Here is a 15,087-nt window from a genome sequence, read left to right on the forward strand (position 1 = left end):
GGACCCCTCCTCCCCCAGCTCCAGCCGCAGTCCCTGCTCCCTTGCCCGCGCGTGCCGACAGGGCCCTTCTTCCCCCACAGATTCCGCCCCACCCACAGGATTCTCCGCCCAGACTCCGCTTCTGACAGGATTCTCACAGAAAGACCATGTTTGTCTCAACTAAGATTCCTCCTCCAGGCCTAGCTTCCCCCACCTGACAGAACTCTCCCAGACACTGCTTCCTCAGACAGGCATACCCGCCTCCCACGCAGATCCTGCTCCCGGCTGAGGCAGGCTTACCCGCCCTACAGATCCTGCCTCCATCCTCGGATGGACCTCCCCACAGACTCCGCTCCCCTCTTCAGTCCGCCCACCCGAAGAGTGTCAAAGCCAGCGCAGTGGCTGGCTGGCTAAAAGGTGGCCAGGGGCCTTGGGGGCCAGGCGGAATTTCAGTTTCGCTGCTCTGAGCCCCTTGGGAGCTAGCTGACTTAGGTTTCAGTGTTTCTCACGTTAAACAATAAAAAGGTTAGAACGCCAGTAAGCGGCCCGGCCACGGGGTGGGGACGCTTGGCCCCTCCGCCCGGGCCAGCATCTCCGCTAGGTCTCGACCCCGCCCCCTCCTGAGAGCGCCTGGTGACGTAGCTGCTGGCGACCTCTCCCGACCGCCCGAGAGGCGGGGACCCAGGCGGGGGCCGACCACGTGCGCGCCTGCGCAGCAAGCAGCCTGAAGCGGGCACTACAGTAGCGGGCACGCGCCCGGCCCACGGGTCAGGCTTAGGCGGTGGAGACACAGTTGCCCGGCCCCTGCCTCAGGTGAGGCGGTGCGAGGGGTGGTGGCGGGGCTGGGAGGGGCCCGGGGCTGCGCGTGCGTACTCGCGGCCTCGCGCGCTCCGGCCCCGCCTCCCGGCTCGAGGTGCTCAACGCGCGTGCGCGACGGCGTCGGCGCCAGTTATTTCTGTCCCGCCCCCCGACAGTGGCTCTTTCTGCGAGCGGGCGCGCGGGCGAGCGGTTGTGCGCGTGCCGTGTGGCGCTGATCTGAGCAGCCGCTGAGGCGGCGGCGCAGGCGGCGGCGGCGGCGGCGGGAGAGCGGGCAGCGGCCGGGTGAGCCTCGGTAGCGCCCCGCGCGCAGCGGGCGGCGCCCCAGGCTTTGCCTGGCGGCGCTAGGCCTCGCGGCTGCAGCGGCCCAGCCGTTGGCTGCGAACGCCTCTGCGCCTGCGTGGCGGGCCCCGCGCCCCTCCTCCCTCCTTGGGCGCCCCCGGCGGCGTGTGAATGGCGGCTTCGGCTGCGGCGGCCTCGGCGGCGGCGGCGGCCGCCTCCGGCAGCCCCGGCCCGAGTGAGGGCTCGGCGGGCGCCGAGAAGCGCGCCGCCGCCTCCTCGGCCGCGGGCTCCGCATCGGGCTCGGCGGCGGCATCCGCCTCGGCGTCGTCACCCGCGGGGGGCGGCGGCGAGGCGCTGGAACTGTTGGAGCACTGCGGCGTGTGTCGGGAGCGCCTGCGGCCGGAGAGGGAGCCGCGCCTGCTACCTTGCCTGCACTCGGCCTGCAGCGCCTGCCTCGGGCCCCCGGCGCCTGCAGCCGCCAACAGCTCGGGGGATGGAGGTGCAGCGGGCGACGGTTCTGGTGAGTGCGGTCGGACCAGGGGCGGCCCCTCCCCCACCCTGCAGCCAAGGTTCGGAGGTGGCTCGCGTATTGGGGGTCGGTCCCCAGCGTCACAATGGCAGGGGTCATCTGGGTGAGAGGGTCGGGACCGGACAGTGGCCAAAACGGGTGCGGGCTGTGGGTCTCGTATTCGGATGGGGCGATTGTTTCAAGTTAGGCCAAGGAAGGGTTTGATTGCTTCTCCCGGAGCGGAGGGTTGGCTTAGCATGGGGTGGAAGTTGGTCCCTGTGGAGGATGGTATCGCACTCTGGATGTGAAAATGCGGTGATCTTGTTTTCCTCTGTTCTTCACAGTGGTGGACTGTCCAGTATGTAAGCAGCAATGTTTCTCCAAAGATATCGTGGAGAATTATTTCATGCGAGACTGTGGCGGTAAGGCCGCCACGGATTCCCAGGATGCTAATCAGGTATGTGTTGCCCAAGCAATCCCTGGAAGGCCTCTGGACGTGGGTAGGAATCTGCAGCGCAGAGCATAGTACCAGCTCCAGGCTTTACTACGGCTTTAGCAGGTTGTTTAGGCTAAGTAAAGGCATCATCTTACCAGGTTGTATTTTCTGGGTCTGAATGCAGATGTGTCTGGTGGTGCTGTCTCCTCTGACTCTGCCTTTGCTCAGCAGTGCTGCACTAGCTGTGAGGATAATGCCCCAGCCACCAGTTATTGTGTGGAGTGCTCTGAGCCGCTCTGTGAGACGTGTGTGGAGGCGCACCAGCGGGTGAAGTACACCAAGGACCACACCGTGCGCTCCACTGGTATGCAACACGGAGGGGGCTGCCTTGATTCTTCCCCTATATGTTTGTCCAGCTGCTTTTGATGCTGGTTGCAGATGGCGGTGGAGTGTCAGGGAATTTCTGAGGGGGTACCAAGTGAAAGGCCTGAGGGCGGAATTCAAAAAGGGGGAGGCTGCCTCTGCCCCTCCGGATAGAAGGGGAAAAGCCACAGGCAGGAAATGTGTGGAGTGCACAGGGGATCTCATGCTGCAGTAGAGGGTGTGTCAAGGCTTTGAGGAAGCACTTCACGGAATCCCCAGGCAGAGGATATTCCTCCAGAGGTGGAGGGATCACATGTACCGATAGGGAAATGCAGGCTGTTGGGGAATGGTGTGAGGGATCTCCTAGGCCTGAGATTCCCTGGAATGTGGTTTAAGGCTCCGTAGGAAAAGTGAGGTCTTTGGGCCTTGTGTCCTCATAAGCCATGAGTGTCCTCAGACTGGCACTGACCAGTGAGTGCTCTAAATGTTCTTATTGTTAGATCGCAGATGTTTCAAAGTCTTAACTAGATATCTTTCTTCAGACTTTTCTGTGAACCTGGTGGCTGTTTTTCGGAGAGGGGCTTGGGCTTGGTTTTTCATCCAGAACTGCCCGTGAATGGTGGTTTGGTAGTCATGCTGTGGCTCTTGCAGCCCAGAGGACAGTTTTGATGGGAAAATCCAGATGGAGGTGGTTGCTGTGAGTCATGAGGAGCCAGGAGGGAAGGGCAGGGGTCTCCAAGGGGATCCTGGGTTCTAAGCAAAGATCAGGGTGCAGGAGGGCTCTGAATTGGGGGCACTGAGATTTGCCTTATCTGTATTTTGATGTTTTTATGTCTCAGGCTGGGTCAGTGTAGCATTGAGACTTGATTGGGGAGGAAGGGGCTGGCTGTTCCCAAGCAGTTATCTAATGGCAGCAGATTCTGGGAAGCGGTGGGGGTCACTGTGGTGTATTAGTCTTTGGGGGCTGTTGCTTTGAGCACTTTCAGACCCTTTTCCCTGTGTGGGAGGCCTGACCCCTCTCAGAGGGTCCTGGTCTTACATCAACTTTGTCCAGCCTGAGAAGGCTTTGCGAGGCTCCTTGTGGGTTGTTAAGATGGTGTGGTCTCCTTTTACCAGAGAAGAGAGAAGAGGTCTCCAGGCGTGGCTCAGGAGGAAAAGGTACCTGACATGTCTTTAGGTCCTCGTTTGGTTTCTGTCTGAGCCAGAAAACTCTTGCGTGTGTCCGGATGCCATGGTTGCCAGAGTCCCCTCCCCTGTGGCAGAGTCTTTTGAATGGAGGAGAAAGGGAGCCCAGCAGTGGGGGCCGCAGAGGCGGAGAAGCTCTCTTGAGTGTCTGCTTGGAGGAGTTTGCAGTGGGGTGGTCGTCAGAGGCCATCGTCCTTACACTTTTAAGTTGTCATTCCCAGAAGCTGAAAGAGCGGGAGTGCGGATCTCTTGGTCAAGATTAGGGCAGAGGGTGTTCAGAGCAGGGATTTGGGCCCTTCCCTGTCCACTGCTGTAGGCCCTCTGCGTTTTTTAGCAGCTAAGCCAGGGCTGCAGGACAGACACGATGTGAGGCCCCGGTCTGTCTGCTCCTTGAGTTGAGGTGGTGAGGACCAGCTCCTGCTTCATAGACCCCATTCCTCAGGGCCGGCCAAGTCGAGGGACGGTGAGCGCACTGTGTATTGCAATGTGCACAAGCACGAGCCCCTTGTGCTGTTCTGCGAGAGCTGCGACACCCTCACCTGCCGGGATTGCCAGCTCAACGCCCACAAAGACCACCAGTGAGTCCTGAGGCATGGTGGGTGGGTGCTGCCCATTCCCATGCTGGGCGCCCGGGCCCACCTCTGTCTGTCCTCAGGTACCAGTTCCTGGAGGATGCAGTGAGAAACCAGCGCAAGCTCCTGGCCTCATTGGTGAAGCGCCTCGGGGACAAGCATGCAACACTGCAGAAGAACACCAAGGAGGTTCGCAGCTCGTAAGTGGAGGCCAGAGTGATGGGGGAGGTCCTGGGGTGAGCACCTGCCTGACTGGCCCTGATCTCACCCTCCACCCCCCAGGATCCGCCAGGTGTCCGACGTACAGAAGCGCGTGCAAGTGGATGTTAAGATGGCCATCCTGCAGATAATGAAGGAACTGAACAAGCGGGGCCGTGTGCTGGTCAACGACGCCCAGGTACTTCCTGTGTGGTGCTTGTCTGCTGACAGCTCGCCGTAGCTCTGGTAGCGGCGTCCTGGGGGTTTGGCTCCCTCTGCTGGCCGCTGATGCCATCCTTGGGTTGGGGGAGAGGTTCTAGTGCCGTTTCCTCCCTGACCTCTCCTGCTCTCAACCTGCAGAAGGTAACAGAGGGGCAGCAGGAGCGCCTGGAACGGCAGCACTGGACCATGACCAAGATCCAGAAGCACCAGGAACACATCTTACGCTTTGCCTCTTGGGCTCTGGAGAGTGATAACAACACGGCTCTGCTGCTCTCCAAGAAGCTGGTGTGTGCTGGTGGGCACCCAGGTGGTGGGTTGTGGGTCAGCACCTCCCAAGGCCCTGGAATGCTGTTCTCTGCCTCTGCTCATGTACCGCCCTCCCCCAGATCTACTTCCAGCTGCACCGGGCCCTTAAGATGATCGTGGACCCCGTGGAGCCCCACGGCGAGATGAAATTTCAGTGGGACCTCAACGCCTGGACCAAGAGTGCAGAGGCCTTTGGTGGGTGTTTGTCTTGCTCTCACTGAAGCTTGCTCTCCCAGGAACTGCGCCTTAAGCTGTTTTACCTCCTTGCTGCAGGCAAGATTGTTGCAGAGCGTCCTGGAACCAACTCCACGGGCCCAGCACCAATGGCCCCTCCTCGGGCTCCGGGGCCTTTGGGCAAGCAGGGCTCTGGCAGCAGCCAGGTGAGTAGGGGAGGGGGCCATGGGGGAGGAGAGGGGCCTGAGGCCCGCTGGGGGCCGGCCTGGTGAGGTTGTCTTGCTTTTCCTACAGCCTATGGAGGTGCAGGAAGGCTACGGCTTCGGATCAGGTGAGTGGTTTCTGCCCGGTAGGTGGGAGAAATCCAATGTTCTAGGTTCATCCAACCTGTCTTTTTCTGTGTCCTGAGCAGATGACCCTTACTCGAGTGCTGAGCCCCATGTGTCAGGGGTGAAGCGGTGAGTGTGATTGTCCTTTGGTGCATGTAGGGACAGGGTGGTCATGGGGACGGGGTGCTCAACGCCAAGCCACACCCACAGACCCCGCTCAGGTGACGGCGAGGTGAGTGGCCTCATGCGCAAGGTGCCTCGGGTGAGCCTCGAACGCCTGGACTTGGATCTCACGGCTGACAGCCAGCCACCAGTCTTTAAGGTCTTCCCAGGCAACACCACTGAGGATTACAACCTCATCGTCATCGAGCGAGGTGCTGCCGCCGCTGCTGCTGGCCAGCCTGGGACTGCGCCCTCGGGGGTCCCTGGGGCCCCTCCCCTGCCTGGAATGGCCATTGTCAAGGTGAGCCTGCTTCAAGCTACTGTGGCTGGAGAGTGGAGGTCTGCTGTCCCAGCTAGCATTCCACTAAACCACCCCTCGCCTCCTCGCAGGAGGAAGAAACAGAGGCTGCCATTGGAGCTCCACCAGCTGCCACCGAGGGCCCGGAGACCAAACCTGTGTTGATGGCCCTGGGGGAGGGCCCTGGTGCGGAGGGTCCCCGCCTGGCTTCACCCAGTGGCAGCACCAGCTCAGGTCTGGAGGTGGTGGCTCCAGAGGGCACCTCAGTCCCAGCTGGTGGCCCAGGTTCCCTGGATGACAGTGCCACCATCTGCCGTGTCTGCCAGAAGCCAGGTGACCTCGTCATGTGCAACCAGTGCGAATTCTGCTTCCACCTGGACTGCCACCTGCCTGCCCTGCAGGATGTGCCAGGGTGCGAGGCTGTGGAGTCTGCAGGGTGGAGGGCTGGGCCAGGTCCTGTGCAGCCCCTCACCTCTCTGTTTACTCCAGGGAGGAGTGGAGCTGCTCTCTTTGCCACGTGCTGCCTGACCTGAAGGAGGAGGATGGCAGCCTGAACCTGGATGGGGGGGATAGTACCGGAGTGGTGGCCAAGCTCTCACCAGCCAACCAGCAGGTGAGGGGGGGGCACCCATATGCTGGGTTTTCCTGCAGCTCCCAACTCCCCTTTGACTCTGACGTCTGTGTCATCTGCAGAAGTGTGAGCGCGTCCTGCTGGCCCTCTTTTGCCACGAGCCCTGCCGGCCTCTGCACCAGCTGGCTACTGACTCCACCTTCTCCCCAGTGAGTTCTGGGGCTTGGGAGGGTGGGAGGTCCAGGGGCTCTTCGGCCTCACCTTCAGCCTGTGGCCTCTGCCTGCAGGATCAGCCTGGTGACACCCTGGACTTGACCCTTATCCGAGCCCGCCTCCAGGAGAAGCTGTCACCCCCCTACAGCTCCCCCCAGGAGTTTGCCCAGGATGTGGGCCGCATGTTCAAGCAGTTCAACAAGCTGACGGAGGTGAGCCTGTGGGGATGGGGGTGAGTTGGAGGAGGGGAGGCTGGGGGGCAGAGCTAGGACCCATCCATTGTAATCTGCCTGGCAGGACAAGGCCGACGTGCAGTCCATCATTGGCCTACAGCGCTTCTTTGAGACCCGCATGAATGAGGCCTTCGGGGACACCAAGTTCTCCGCTGTGCTGGTGGAGCCCCCGCCGCTGAGCCTGCCTGGTGCTGGCCTGAGTGCCCAGGACCTCTCTACTGGCCCTGGTGAGGGCCCCTGAGGCTGGGCAGCCCCTGAGCCAGCCCAGCCTGGCTCTGTTCTATGTCCTGTCACTCCTCCCCTCTCCTTCGTCTTCTCTCCAGTGGCCTGGCTCCCGCTCCTTGGTGGCCCATACCCCAGTCCCTCACGATATGGTTTTTACTTCTGTGGATTTAATAAAAACTTCACCGATTAGTCAGGTCTTGGTTGGTGGGGACAGTGGTCCTGGGCCTGCTGTCTGCCTGCCATCAGTCCCTCACTGAAGCCCTCGTGCCAAACACCTTGGTGGGGGTGGGGCACGTGTCTTTAGCCACCTGGTGTCTGGGGAGGGTTACATGGTGGGCAGGCAGGGGAATCCCCAGGTGCATGCTGCACCCTGGACTGGGGCAGAACATTTCTTATAACCAGATGGGGTATCACAGCGAGCTGGGTGGGCTGAGACTTCCACTGGGCTAATAAAGTTGGGTACTGTATCCCTGGGGTATAGGCAAGAGATCTGGGGGGACCTACCATCTTTGGGAGTGCTAGCCTTGAGGCTGAGGCAGGAGGGGTGCTGGGCCAGTGTTCGCAGCTCACCGTCACCTCCTGAGGACCTGGTAGGCTTGCCCAGGTGAAACCATTCCAGCCCTCTATCCCACACCCTGAGTGACTGGCACATTACCAAGCCTCCTGAATGACTTCCTAACCCAGCCTTGCTCACGTCAGGCCAGTCGCACAGGCCCAGAACTAGTGTCCAACCTCTTTTATTACAGAAGGTACAATGAAAATGCTAGGCCATCCACTGGCTCCCTGGGGCAGCACGGGCAGTCAGTCCCTTCGAAGGTTCTTGAGCCTCTCCTCCAGGTCTGCGTCTGCGTCCACCAGGGCAGAGGCTGTAGCCTCTGCTTTCTTTCCACCGGCAGCCACGCTGAGGGAGCCTCCGGTGGAAGGGAGGTCTGCAAAGAGTGGGGGTTAGGAAGAGCGCCCATGCAGAAGGGAATAATGCAGGGAGAGGGAGGTGGTGGCTGGGTCACAGGGTTAACACAGGGCCCAAGGTGTAAACACTCACTTGACAGCTCATCTGTCAGGCTCAACCCCAGTTCGTCCAGGACCTGGGCTACAACAGCATCACTAGATAAGGAGAGAATGCTCGTGAGAATCGGGCAGAGCCAGGCATCCCTCCCCACCCTCCTGCCAGCTGTCTCCGAACCTCTCCTCTTCATCGTCCTCGTCCCCCATGGCGTCATCGATGGCGTCGTTCATCATCTCCTCCTTCATGTCCATGATCTCTGCCTGCCGCTCAAACTCCATCATGATCTTCTGGATCTGGGGCAACTTCAGCTGAAAGTGGGAGGAGGGTGAGTCTGGGCCCAATGTCAGCAGGGGGGAGGGGGGATGGGGAGAGGCGAACCTGTCTGTTCATGGTGCCCATGGCTTTGGTGACGCCCTTCATGGCTTGTGCCATTGAGTTGTTAGACTTGAGTGTCTGGATCTTGAGGGACACAGCCTGGATGTTGGCCCGCATCAACACAAACTTTCGGACGTACCGCCTGGTGCGCACCAGGTCTTTCGCCATGATCCGGACCGCGTCCTGAGGAGGGGACAGAGAGCAGGAAGGGAGACCTGGGGGTGTGCCCACTGAGGCGTTCAGGGGCTCCTGGGGACCTGCCCCAGTGCTCACTGCTCCCCTCTACCCCCATGTGTCTCAAGTCACCGCTGCACAGATTCCTCTGTAGGCTTCTCATCTCTCTTGTCCATGAATCCAGAAGAAAAGCAGGGCCCACCCTTCAGGAATCTTTTTTCTTCCATGTCTAGTCAACACCCATTCCTGAATTTCAATCCTGGCCAAAGATCTCCCCCTCCACCTCACAGGCAAGAACCAAATCCCGATTTACATACAAATGTATCCAACCTCAGCTGTGACTTCCTCCCCAAAGCTCCTCCTTGCTTTGCCCATCCCAGGAAATGGCACCTCCTCAAACAAGCTGCTCAGGCCAAAACTCAGCCATCTCTTGCTAGTTGGGCCCTCAGGGCAAGTGGATCCCAGACCACATCTATTGAAGTAACTACTTCTAACTCAGCCCTCAGCTCCCACTGTCAACCAAGATTCTAAGTGGTCTGGCATGGACCACTGTTTTGAGTTTCCCTATCACTCCCTCACCGAACATGTGCTGTTCTGACACACTTGACACTTGTTCTTCGCAGGGTCGCTCTCTTAATTACTCAAGGCTCTAATACCAACTCCACAGAGGCAGCAGTTTTGGACTCTGAAACTAAGGAAAGCCCCACCCGAACCCTTCATTCCATTTCCCTAGAACACATGTCCTGTTTTGCTGCAGCTCCAGGGTCTGACCAAGTGACGGCACCTGGCCTAGAGTCCCAGTTTGTTCCCAATCAAGCTTACCATCTGGCCCTGCTTGGCCATTTTCTTGATGTCCGCGATGATTTTCTTCTCCTGGGTCTCGAGCTTCTGTCGCTCACGGTCCAGCTCTCGCATGGCCCGGTTCAGGGCGCGCTGGTTCTGCCGCAGCAGCTCCTCTGGCGTCTTGCGCCGCCCAAACAACAGGTCCATGGCAGCAGGAGCCTACCAGTAAGCCTGGGGCTAGCGTGAAACCTGGCTGCAGGGTGGTGTGAGGCACAGCTGGGGTCACATTGTGTATGGGCGGGGACAGACGAGGACTCACAAAACGGAAAAGGGTGAGCCGGGAGAAAACGAATGAATGGAAAGGCGAAAGAGTGGAGCCTGGAACTTGGGGAGCCACAGCCACCCCAGCTCCTCTTACCCCACAGTGCCCCTACAGAGGTCCTGGGCTGCAATCTCCTCCTGACTCTAGGATGAGACCCTAGAATGTCCAATGGACCTAGGCTGGAGATAACCATGTTCCACACATGCAGCAGGGGGACGGGCGCGGGGAGAGGGGGCTCGGAACCCGGAGCGCCAAGGAAAGGCCAGTTGACAGGGTGCCTAACATGAGAAGCTGGAGGCCGCAAGTGCTACAGACAGGGTCGATGTGGGGGCTCCGAAGCTGACAGCGCGTGGATGGCATTCAGTTTAGGGCGGAGGGCTTAAATGCTGAGGGAATCTGGGTGCGGAGAATAAGGCTGGGGGATGTTGGGGACCCCTGTACAGAGGGCGGGATTTTAGGTGATGGGGTGCCTTGTCCACCTAGTAAACTCTTGGGGGCCTTTCGGGGCCTTGAGCACCGAAGGCAAAACAGCATGGGGACCCAGAGGATAAGGGAGGGTCCAAGGGAGGGGCGAGGCCCTCGAACGCCGCCGCCCACGCGCCCACCCAGGGCCCGCACCCCAGTAGGGGCGACTCACCGGAGTTGGGATGGGGACTCGCTTCCGTTTCCGGGTCACGCTTCTCTCGTTCAGAGCCCTGGAGCGCCCACCAACGACAGCCCCTCGGTTCTGTCGCCTCGGCCGTCACCGCCGTTTCCGGATTAAACCACCTGACGTCACACGCCCCGCCGGCGCCCGGAATACTGGGCGGGGACAAGAACGCGCGTGCGCACGCGCCGAGGAACGTGCCGGCCACAAGCGCATGCGCCGCAGCTTCCGTCTCGCTGCCGCAAGCTTGGCATTCCGCGGGTTCAAGTCCAGCTTAAGGGAGCGGAGCCCTGTCCCCTCTTGGCCCCGTGGGCTTGGTGCCCTTTCGGGCGCCTTCCTTCCAGCCACCCGGTGGTCCTGCACCCCACCACGTCACCCACTGTAGAGCCCTGCTCATCCGAGGGACCCAGAACTCGCGCTGATGTTTCCGAACCTCAGGTACCCAGTGGCACCAGGCAGTTCTCCTCCGGCAGGAGGGCAGAACAGCAGACAGTGCGGGCTTAGACCCTGTGCCGGCTCACTGGCCGGGAAGCCAGTGGTCACTGGATCCTGCCCCTCCTTTGTCCCAGAGTGGGATTCATCTCACCCTGCCCGAGGGGGGAGTCCCCTCATACCACCGGTGAGCACACAAATCCCACCACTCTTGCTGCAGGAGCTCTGGCGGCCATCATCTGCCCCTCCCACCCCACAAAAGGAAGAGGCGGAAGCCATGCAGTAACATTCCCCTTTAATAGCCTGGTGGGACCTCCAGTGGTGGAGGGGGTGGGGTGCCGGGTCCCCAGCCACCCAAATCCCCATGGCCACCCACCCCAGAGCTCAGAGTAGGGGGTGGGGCTGGACAGCACCCAGCGGGGGGCTACACAAGCCAATTCATTTCCCATCGCTGAGCGGGTCGGGGGAGGCAGCGCCGACCTTAATCACATGGTGGTTTAAAAAAAAAAAAAAAACTAGGAGCGGGTTAGCAGGGAGGGGTGGCCGGCCAGGGCATGGGATTCCCCCACCGGCCGCCCCATGTCCCCCCACCTGTGGCCCCCAATAAATATCTGCAGGGGACGCCGGGGCTGGTGGCCCTGGCAGGGGTGGGTATGCGCCAGCCCTATTTCAGGCAGCGCTCGAAGTAAGTGGAGCCGATATAGCCACCCCGCATGGAGCGCTGGACATTCTGCTCAAACAGCCTCCGGTTGTTCTGCAGGACCTCGGCGGCTTCCTTGTTCAGTGGGTCTTCAGGGTTGGGCTCCTGTGGCCGGTATGGGGGGGCGGAGGGGCGGGAGATCAACAAGCCCAGAAGGCAGGGGGCCAACCTTCCCCAGCTGCCCTCCCACCCCGACCCCTACTCACCAAGAAGAGATACTGCAAGCCATAAATTATGGAGTTTATCGTAAGGACTGGCTTCCAGTCCTCTCTGTGGGCAGAGAGCATCATGATAGGGGCTGGTGAGCGGGCAGCCACCACAGGCCCTGCTGGGACCAGACAGGTCAGGCCCAGGGCATGGGACAGCACGGTCGGGAAATGCTAGCGGGAGGGTGCAGAGAAGCACAGGCCAGAAAGCCAAGGTCAAGCCATGAGGAAGAAAATGCAGAGCTGACGAGACAGGGACACACAGACCACGAGGAGGAGGGAAGGGAAAGAGACTGGTATAGTGCAAGGTCACGAAGGGGGCCTGGCAGGCAGGGCTGGGCAGCGTAGTGGAGGGCCAGCGCCCTCACCTGAGGATGTTGAGGCAGACGTTGCCCTCGAGGTCAATGTTGGGGTGATAAACCATCGTCTCACACTTCACCTTGGGGGGGTCATGCGGGTAACCCTGGCCCACCTGGCTCCAGGAGAAGAGAGGGCAGGTGGATAGGTGCACAGCAGTGCCTGGCTGGGGCCTCAGCTGTTGCTTCCTCAGCCCAGGGAGCCACCCCTGCCCACCTGAGACTCACCTTAAAACTGAACACAAACTTCCCGCTCTTGTAGAAGCCCTGTGAAGGAAGAGGAGAGGAGTCAGAACCCCACTCTGCAAGGCCTGGCAGGTGAACCAGCCAACTTGAGGTGGTGTCACCTGCCGTGCCTGAGAATCCAGTTAAGCGTGCCCTCACCTCATCAGGACAGATAACCAGCTTGAAGTTGAGGAGGTCGTCTGGATCTGAGAAACTGATGTCACACGTCTTGGGCAGATTCAGCTCGTTTATGTCTGGGTTTTCACAGCAGAAAAGGGAAACAGGCCGGGAAAGGGAGAGAGAGGGGGTGCTCAGAGCAGGTGCCAGCAGAGCCTCCACAGCCTCTCCCAGGACCCCGGTTCTGTCCTGGGCAGTGGGCCACATCCCCCACCCTCTCCCTGCTCCTCCTGCTTCACGTCTCCAGGTAGACTCTTCCATATCTATGGAACATTGCAGACATGCTTGAACTCCTGGCCCAGGGTAAGCTCCAACTCTTCTGAATCCACAGTCATACATGTTCCCACTCCTATGTGCCCCCCAAGAGACTCTGACTACCCCAAACCCAGCATCCTGACCGTGACCTCCGCTTTTTAGAGGAGTCTCTACTTGTCTGCCCAGATGCAAGGATCTTATTCCCCTTCCTCACCCTAAATCACCACCACCCCCAATCCCTGGCCTCCACTGTCCATACACTCCTCTCTGCTTGTCATCCTAAACTCAGGATCCTCCCATCTGACCTCCAGATCTGTGAGTTCCCAAGCCTCCTACCCTATACTATTCTGAGCCTAAGATTTCCAGCATCTCTAGCAGGATGGTCTGAACCCAACCCTACTCCTATCTCTATAATCCCCGGCACCCAGTATTCCTCCCTCCTCCTGTCACCCCAAACTGACATGTGACTCCCCCAGACCCACGACATCCAGGCCCCAGAACCCACTTCACCAGGCCTGACTCTGATTCCCAGTGACTCTAGCGTTAATACATTAAATCTCCCACCCCGATCGTCAATCCTCGGCCTCACTGTCCATATCTCCTCTTCCTGTCGCCCAGGTTCCCGTCTCCCCCTTCCGCTGCCATCCTCAGATTCTCGGTCCCTAGTATCAGACGCCTAGCTTTCCGAATACGCTCAGTGCCCCCTGCTCGGTCCCCCTACCTCCGACCACTTTGGTGGCTATATTGCAACCCCACCCCCGGCCCCTCGGCCCCCAGGCCCTGGTCTCCGATCCCCACATCCGCGGCCTCCCCGTTTCTGACACCTTTGACCCCTGGCAGCCGCATTACTCCACACCTGACTCCCGTATCACCCCGAGCCAGGCTCTGACCTCCGACCTCCACTCCCATCCCCCGACTCCCCTTACCCTTCTGGATCCGCAGCTGCGCCGCCGACGCCTTCTTGCTGCTGCCCTTGGTGCCGCCCGCCGACTCCTCCTCCTTCTTCTGCTGCTTCAGCGAGAACAGCTTGATCATCCTGCCGCCGCCGCCGCTGCCGCCGCTGCGGGGCCCGGGACCCCGGCCACCCGGCCCCCCGCCGCCGCCCGCGCCGCCTCCGCCACTCGGACCCGCCGCCGCGGCCTCTTTGGCTGCTGCCGCCGCCCGCCGGGCCTGCCGCGCTGCTCCGCGCCCACCGCGCGGCCCGCGTCGGCTCCCGTAGTCGGCTCTGGCCTGGCCCGGCGCCTCGGGCCCGCTCGGCGGCGTTCGGGCCCGCTCGGCTGTTCTCGGGCTCACTCGGTCCCGCCCCCACTCGCCGCTCCCTCCTCTCGGCCGTCCGCTCCGGCGTCCTCAGGCTCGGCTGCGGACGCGGGGTCCTCAGGCCGTGTCCCTGAGCCTGGTCACTCTCTCTCTTCGCGAGGGCTCTGCGGCTCGAGGCGGAACGGGGAGGCGGGGGCTGCGGTGGCCGTGTACTAGATAGGAGGGCCGGCTTCCGTGGCAGCAGCGGCTTCGGCGCGGAGGTCCGCAACGGCCTCGGGCGCCCCACCGCTTCGGCTATTTCCGTCGCCTGCCTGCTTCGGCTCTTCCCGCCCGGCCTGCGCTATGCGCTTGCGCAGCCGCCGCCACCGCCCCACGTTGCTCCGCGCTGGGACTTGGGGATCGGGCTCCTTCGGCTTGGTTCGGGTATTTCCGTTCGTGCAGGCCGGGCCGGTCACTTCCGGGGACGCCCGCGAGTCCAGGAAGCGGGGGGGGGCGGGGCGTGTGGCGGTGTCACCGCCATATTTAAGTGGGGCAGATGCAGGCCGCGTCACTTGCGGGCCGCTATGATCATTCGCAGTCGTGCGGACGGCGGTGTAGGCGGGCCAAACAAGGGGCTTGTCTCCAAGGGGCCACAGACCGAGGCAGGGTTAGGGTCAGAGCCAGGAGCCAGGCCTAGAGTGCGTGACTCAGAACCTTCGGTGTCCCATCTCAGGCCCAGAGAACCCGCTCGCAGAGAGTTTGGTTGAGGTAAACTAACAAATAAAACGTGTACTGAGTAGTATAACAGAGGGTAGTATAACACTGGAGATTTTCACGGGCTCACACACTTGGGGGCAGCCCTCCGCGAGGGTCTAGAGTCCCCCCGCAGGCGACCCCCGGCCTTCCGCCGTCTGCGTGCGCGAGGTAGGCGGAGCCAGCCTCCCCTCCAATCGCAGCTCAGCGTGCGTCGGAAGGCGGGAGCAGGCGGTGCGGAGCGGCTCTGCGACTTCAAGCTGTCACCAAGGACACCGTCAGGCGGTGAGCGGCGCCACCAGGGCTGGTCGGGGCGGGGGTCCGGGCCCGCGGGGCGGCCGGGGCTCTGCCCCTCAGCCTTCCCGCGTC

The 15,087-nt window shown here is 61.2% G+C and overlaps 3 protein-coding genes across 6 annotated transcripts; 1 reads left to right on the forward strand and 2 right to left on the reverse strand.

The window, feature by feature from the left end:
• Window positions 1-898: 898 nt before the first annotated feature.
• On the forward strand, window positions 899-7,261 carry TRIM28 (tripartite motif containing 28). 2 transcript variants are annotated; one of them, NM_001206809.1, is given in 18 exon segments: window positions 899-1,269; window positions 1,345-1,597; window positions 1,930-2,042; window positions 2,253-2,385; window positions 4,012-4,147; window positions 4,225-4,341; window positions 4,424-4,538; window positions 4,700-4,846; window positions 4,948-5,062; window positions 5,141-5,247; window positions 5,336-5,372; window positions 5,454-5,499; window positions 5,581-5,833; window positions 5,923-6,242; window positions 6,320-6,443; window positions 6,524-6,610; window positions 6,689-6,826; window positions 6,912-7,261. In NM_001206809.1, coding segments are annotated over 18 exon segments (2,439 nt in total). In that variant the 5' UTR covers window positions 899-1,248; the 3' UTR covers window positions 7,089-7,261.
• Window positions 7,262-7,793: 532 nt separating this feature from the next.
• On the reverse strand, window positions 7,794-10,493 carry CHMP2A (charged multivesicular body protein 2A). 2 transcript variants are annotated; one of them, XM_005219786.2, is made up of 7 exons: window positions 10,370-10,493; window positions 9,829-9,888; window positions 9,450-9,663; window positions 8,457-8,636; window positions 8,256-8,386; window positions 8,115-8,176; window positions 7,794-8,001 (listed from the first exon to the last, which is right to left on the reverse strand). In XM_005219786.2, the coding sequence occupies exons 3-7, from the start codon at window positions 9,615-9,617 to the stop codon at window positions 7,874-7,876; spliced, it is 669 nt and encodes a 222-aa protein (XP_005219843.1). In that variant the 5' UTR covers window positions 9,618-9,663; window positions 9,829-9,888; window positions 10,370-10,493; the 3' UTR covers window positions 7,794-7,873.
• Window positions 10,494-11,088: 595 nt separating this feature from the next.
• On the reverse strand, window positions 11,089-14,273 carry UBE2M (ubiquitin conjugating enzyme E2 M). Of its 2 annotated transcripts, none has more exon segments than NM_001083503.1 (6): window positions 11,089-11,615; window positions 11,717-11,780; window positions 12,085-12,188; window positions 12,301-12,339; window positions 12,457-12,551; window positions 13,656-14,273. In NM_001083503.1, coding segments are annotated over 6 exon segments (552 nt in total). In that variant the 5' UTR covers window positions 13,765-14,273; the 3' UTR covers window positions 11,089-11,474.
• Window positions 14,274-15,087: the final 814 nt, after the last annotated feature.

The sequence above is a fragment of the Bos taurus genome, chromosome 18 (genome assembly GCF_002263795.3).
Source record: "Bos taurus isolate L1 Dominette 01449 registration number 42190680 breed Hereford chromosome 18, ARS-UCD2.0, whole genome shotgun sequence".
Taxonomy (NCBI): Eukaryota; Metazoa; Chordata; class Mammalia; order Artiodactyla; family Bovidae; genus Bos; species Bos taurus.

Bases quoted from the DNA above. Each gene is read 5' to 3' on its own strand.
- TRIM28 (XM_024978254.2), top strand. From the start codon at position 1,249: ATGGCGGCTTCGGCTGCGGCGGCCTCGGCGGCGGCGGCGGCCGCCTCC. The intron at 4,847-4,947 runs GTGTGTGCTGGT...GCCCTCCCCCAG, and splicing joins TGCTGCTCTCCAAGAAGCTG to ATCTACTTCCAGCTGCACCG. The intron at 5,500-5,580 runs GTGAGTGTGATT...CCACACCCACAG, and splicing joins CATGTGTCAGGGGTGAAGCG to ACCCCGCTCAGGTGACGGCG.
- CHMP2A (XM_005219786.2), bottom strand. From the start codon at position 9,617: ATGGACCTGTTGTTTGGGCGGCGCAAGACGCCAGAGGAGCTGCTGCGG. The intron at 8,637-9,449 runs GTAAGCTTGATT...TCCCCTCCTCAG, and splicing joins TGGCCAAGCAGGGCCAGATG to GACGCGGTCCGGATCATGGC. The intron at 8,002-8,114 runs GTGAGTGTTTAC...CACTCTTTGCAG, and splicing joins CCTGACAGATGAGCTGTCAA to ACCTCCCTTCCACCGGAGGC.
- UBE2M (XM_015458446.3), bottom strand. From the start codon at position 13,764: ATGATCAAGCTGTTCTCGCTGAAGCAGCAGAAGAAGGAGGAGGAGTCG. The intron at 12,340-12,456 runs GTGAGGGCACGC...CTTCCTTCACAG, and splicing joins TGGTTATCTGTCCTGATGAG to GGCTTCTACAAGAGCGGGAA. The intron at 12,189-12,300 runs GTGAGTCTCAGG...TCCTGGAGCCAG, and splicing joins AGTTTGTGTTCAGTTTTAAG to GTGGGCCAGGGTTACCCGCA.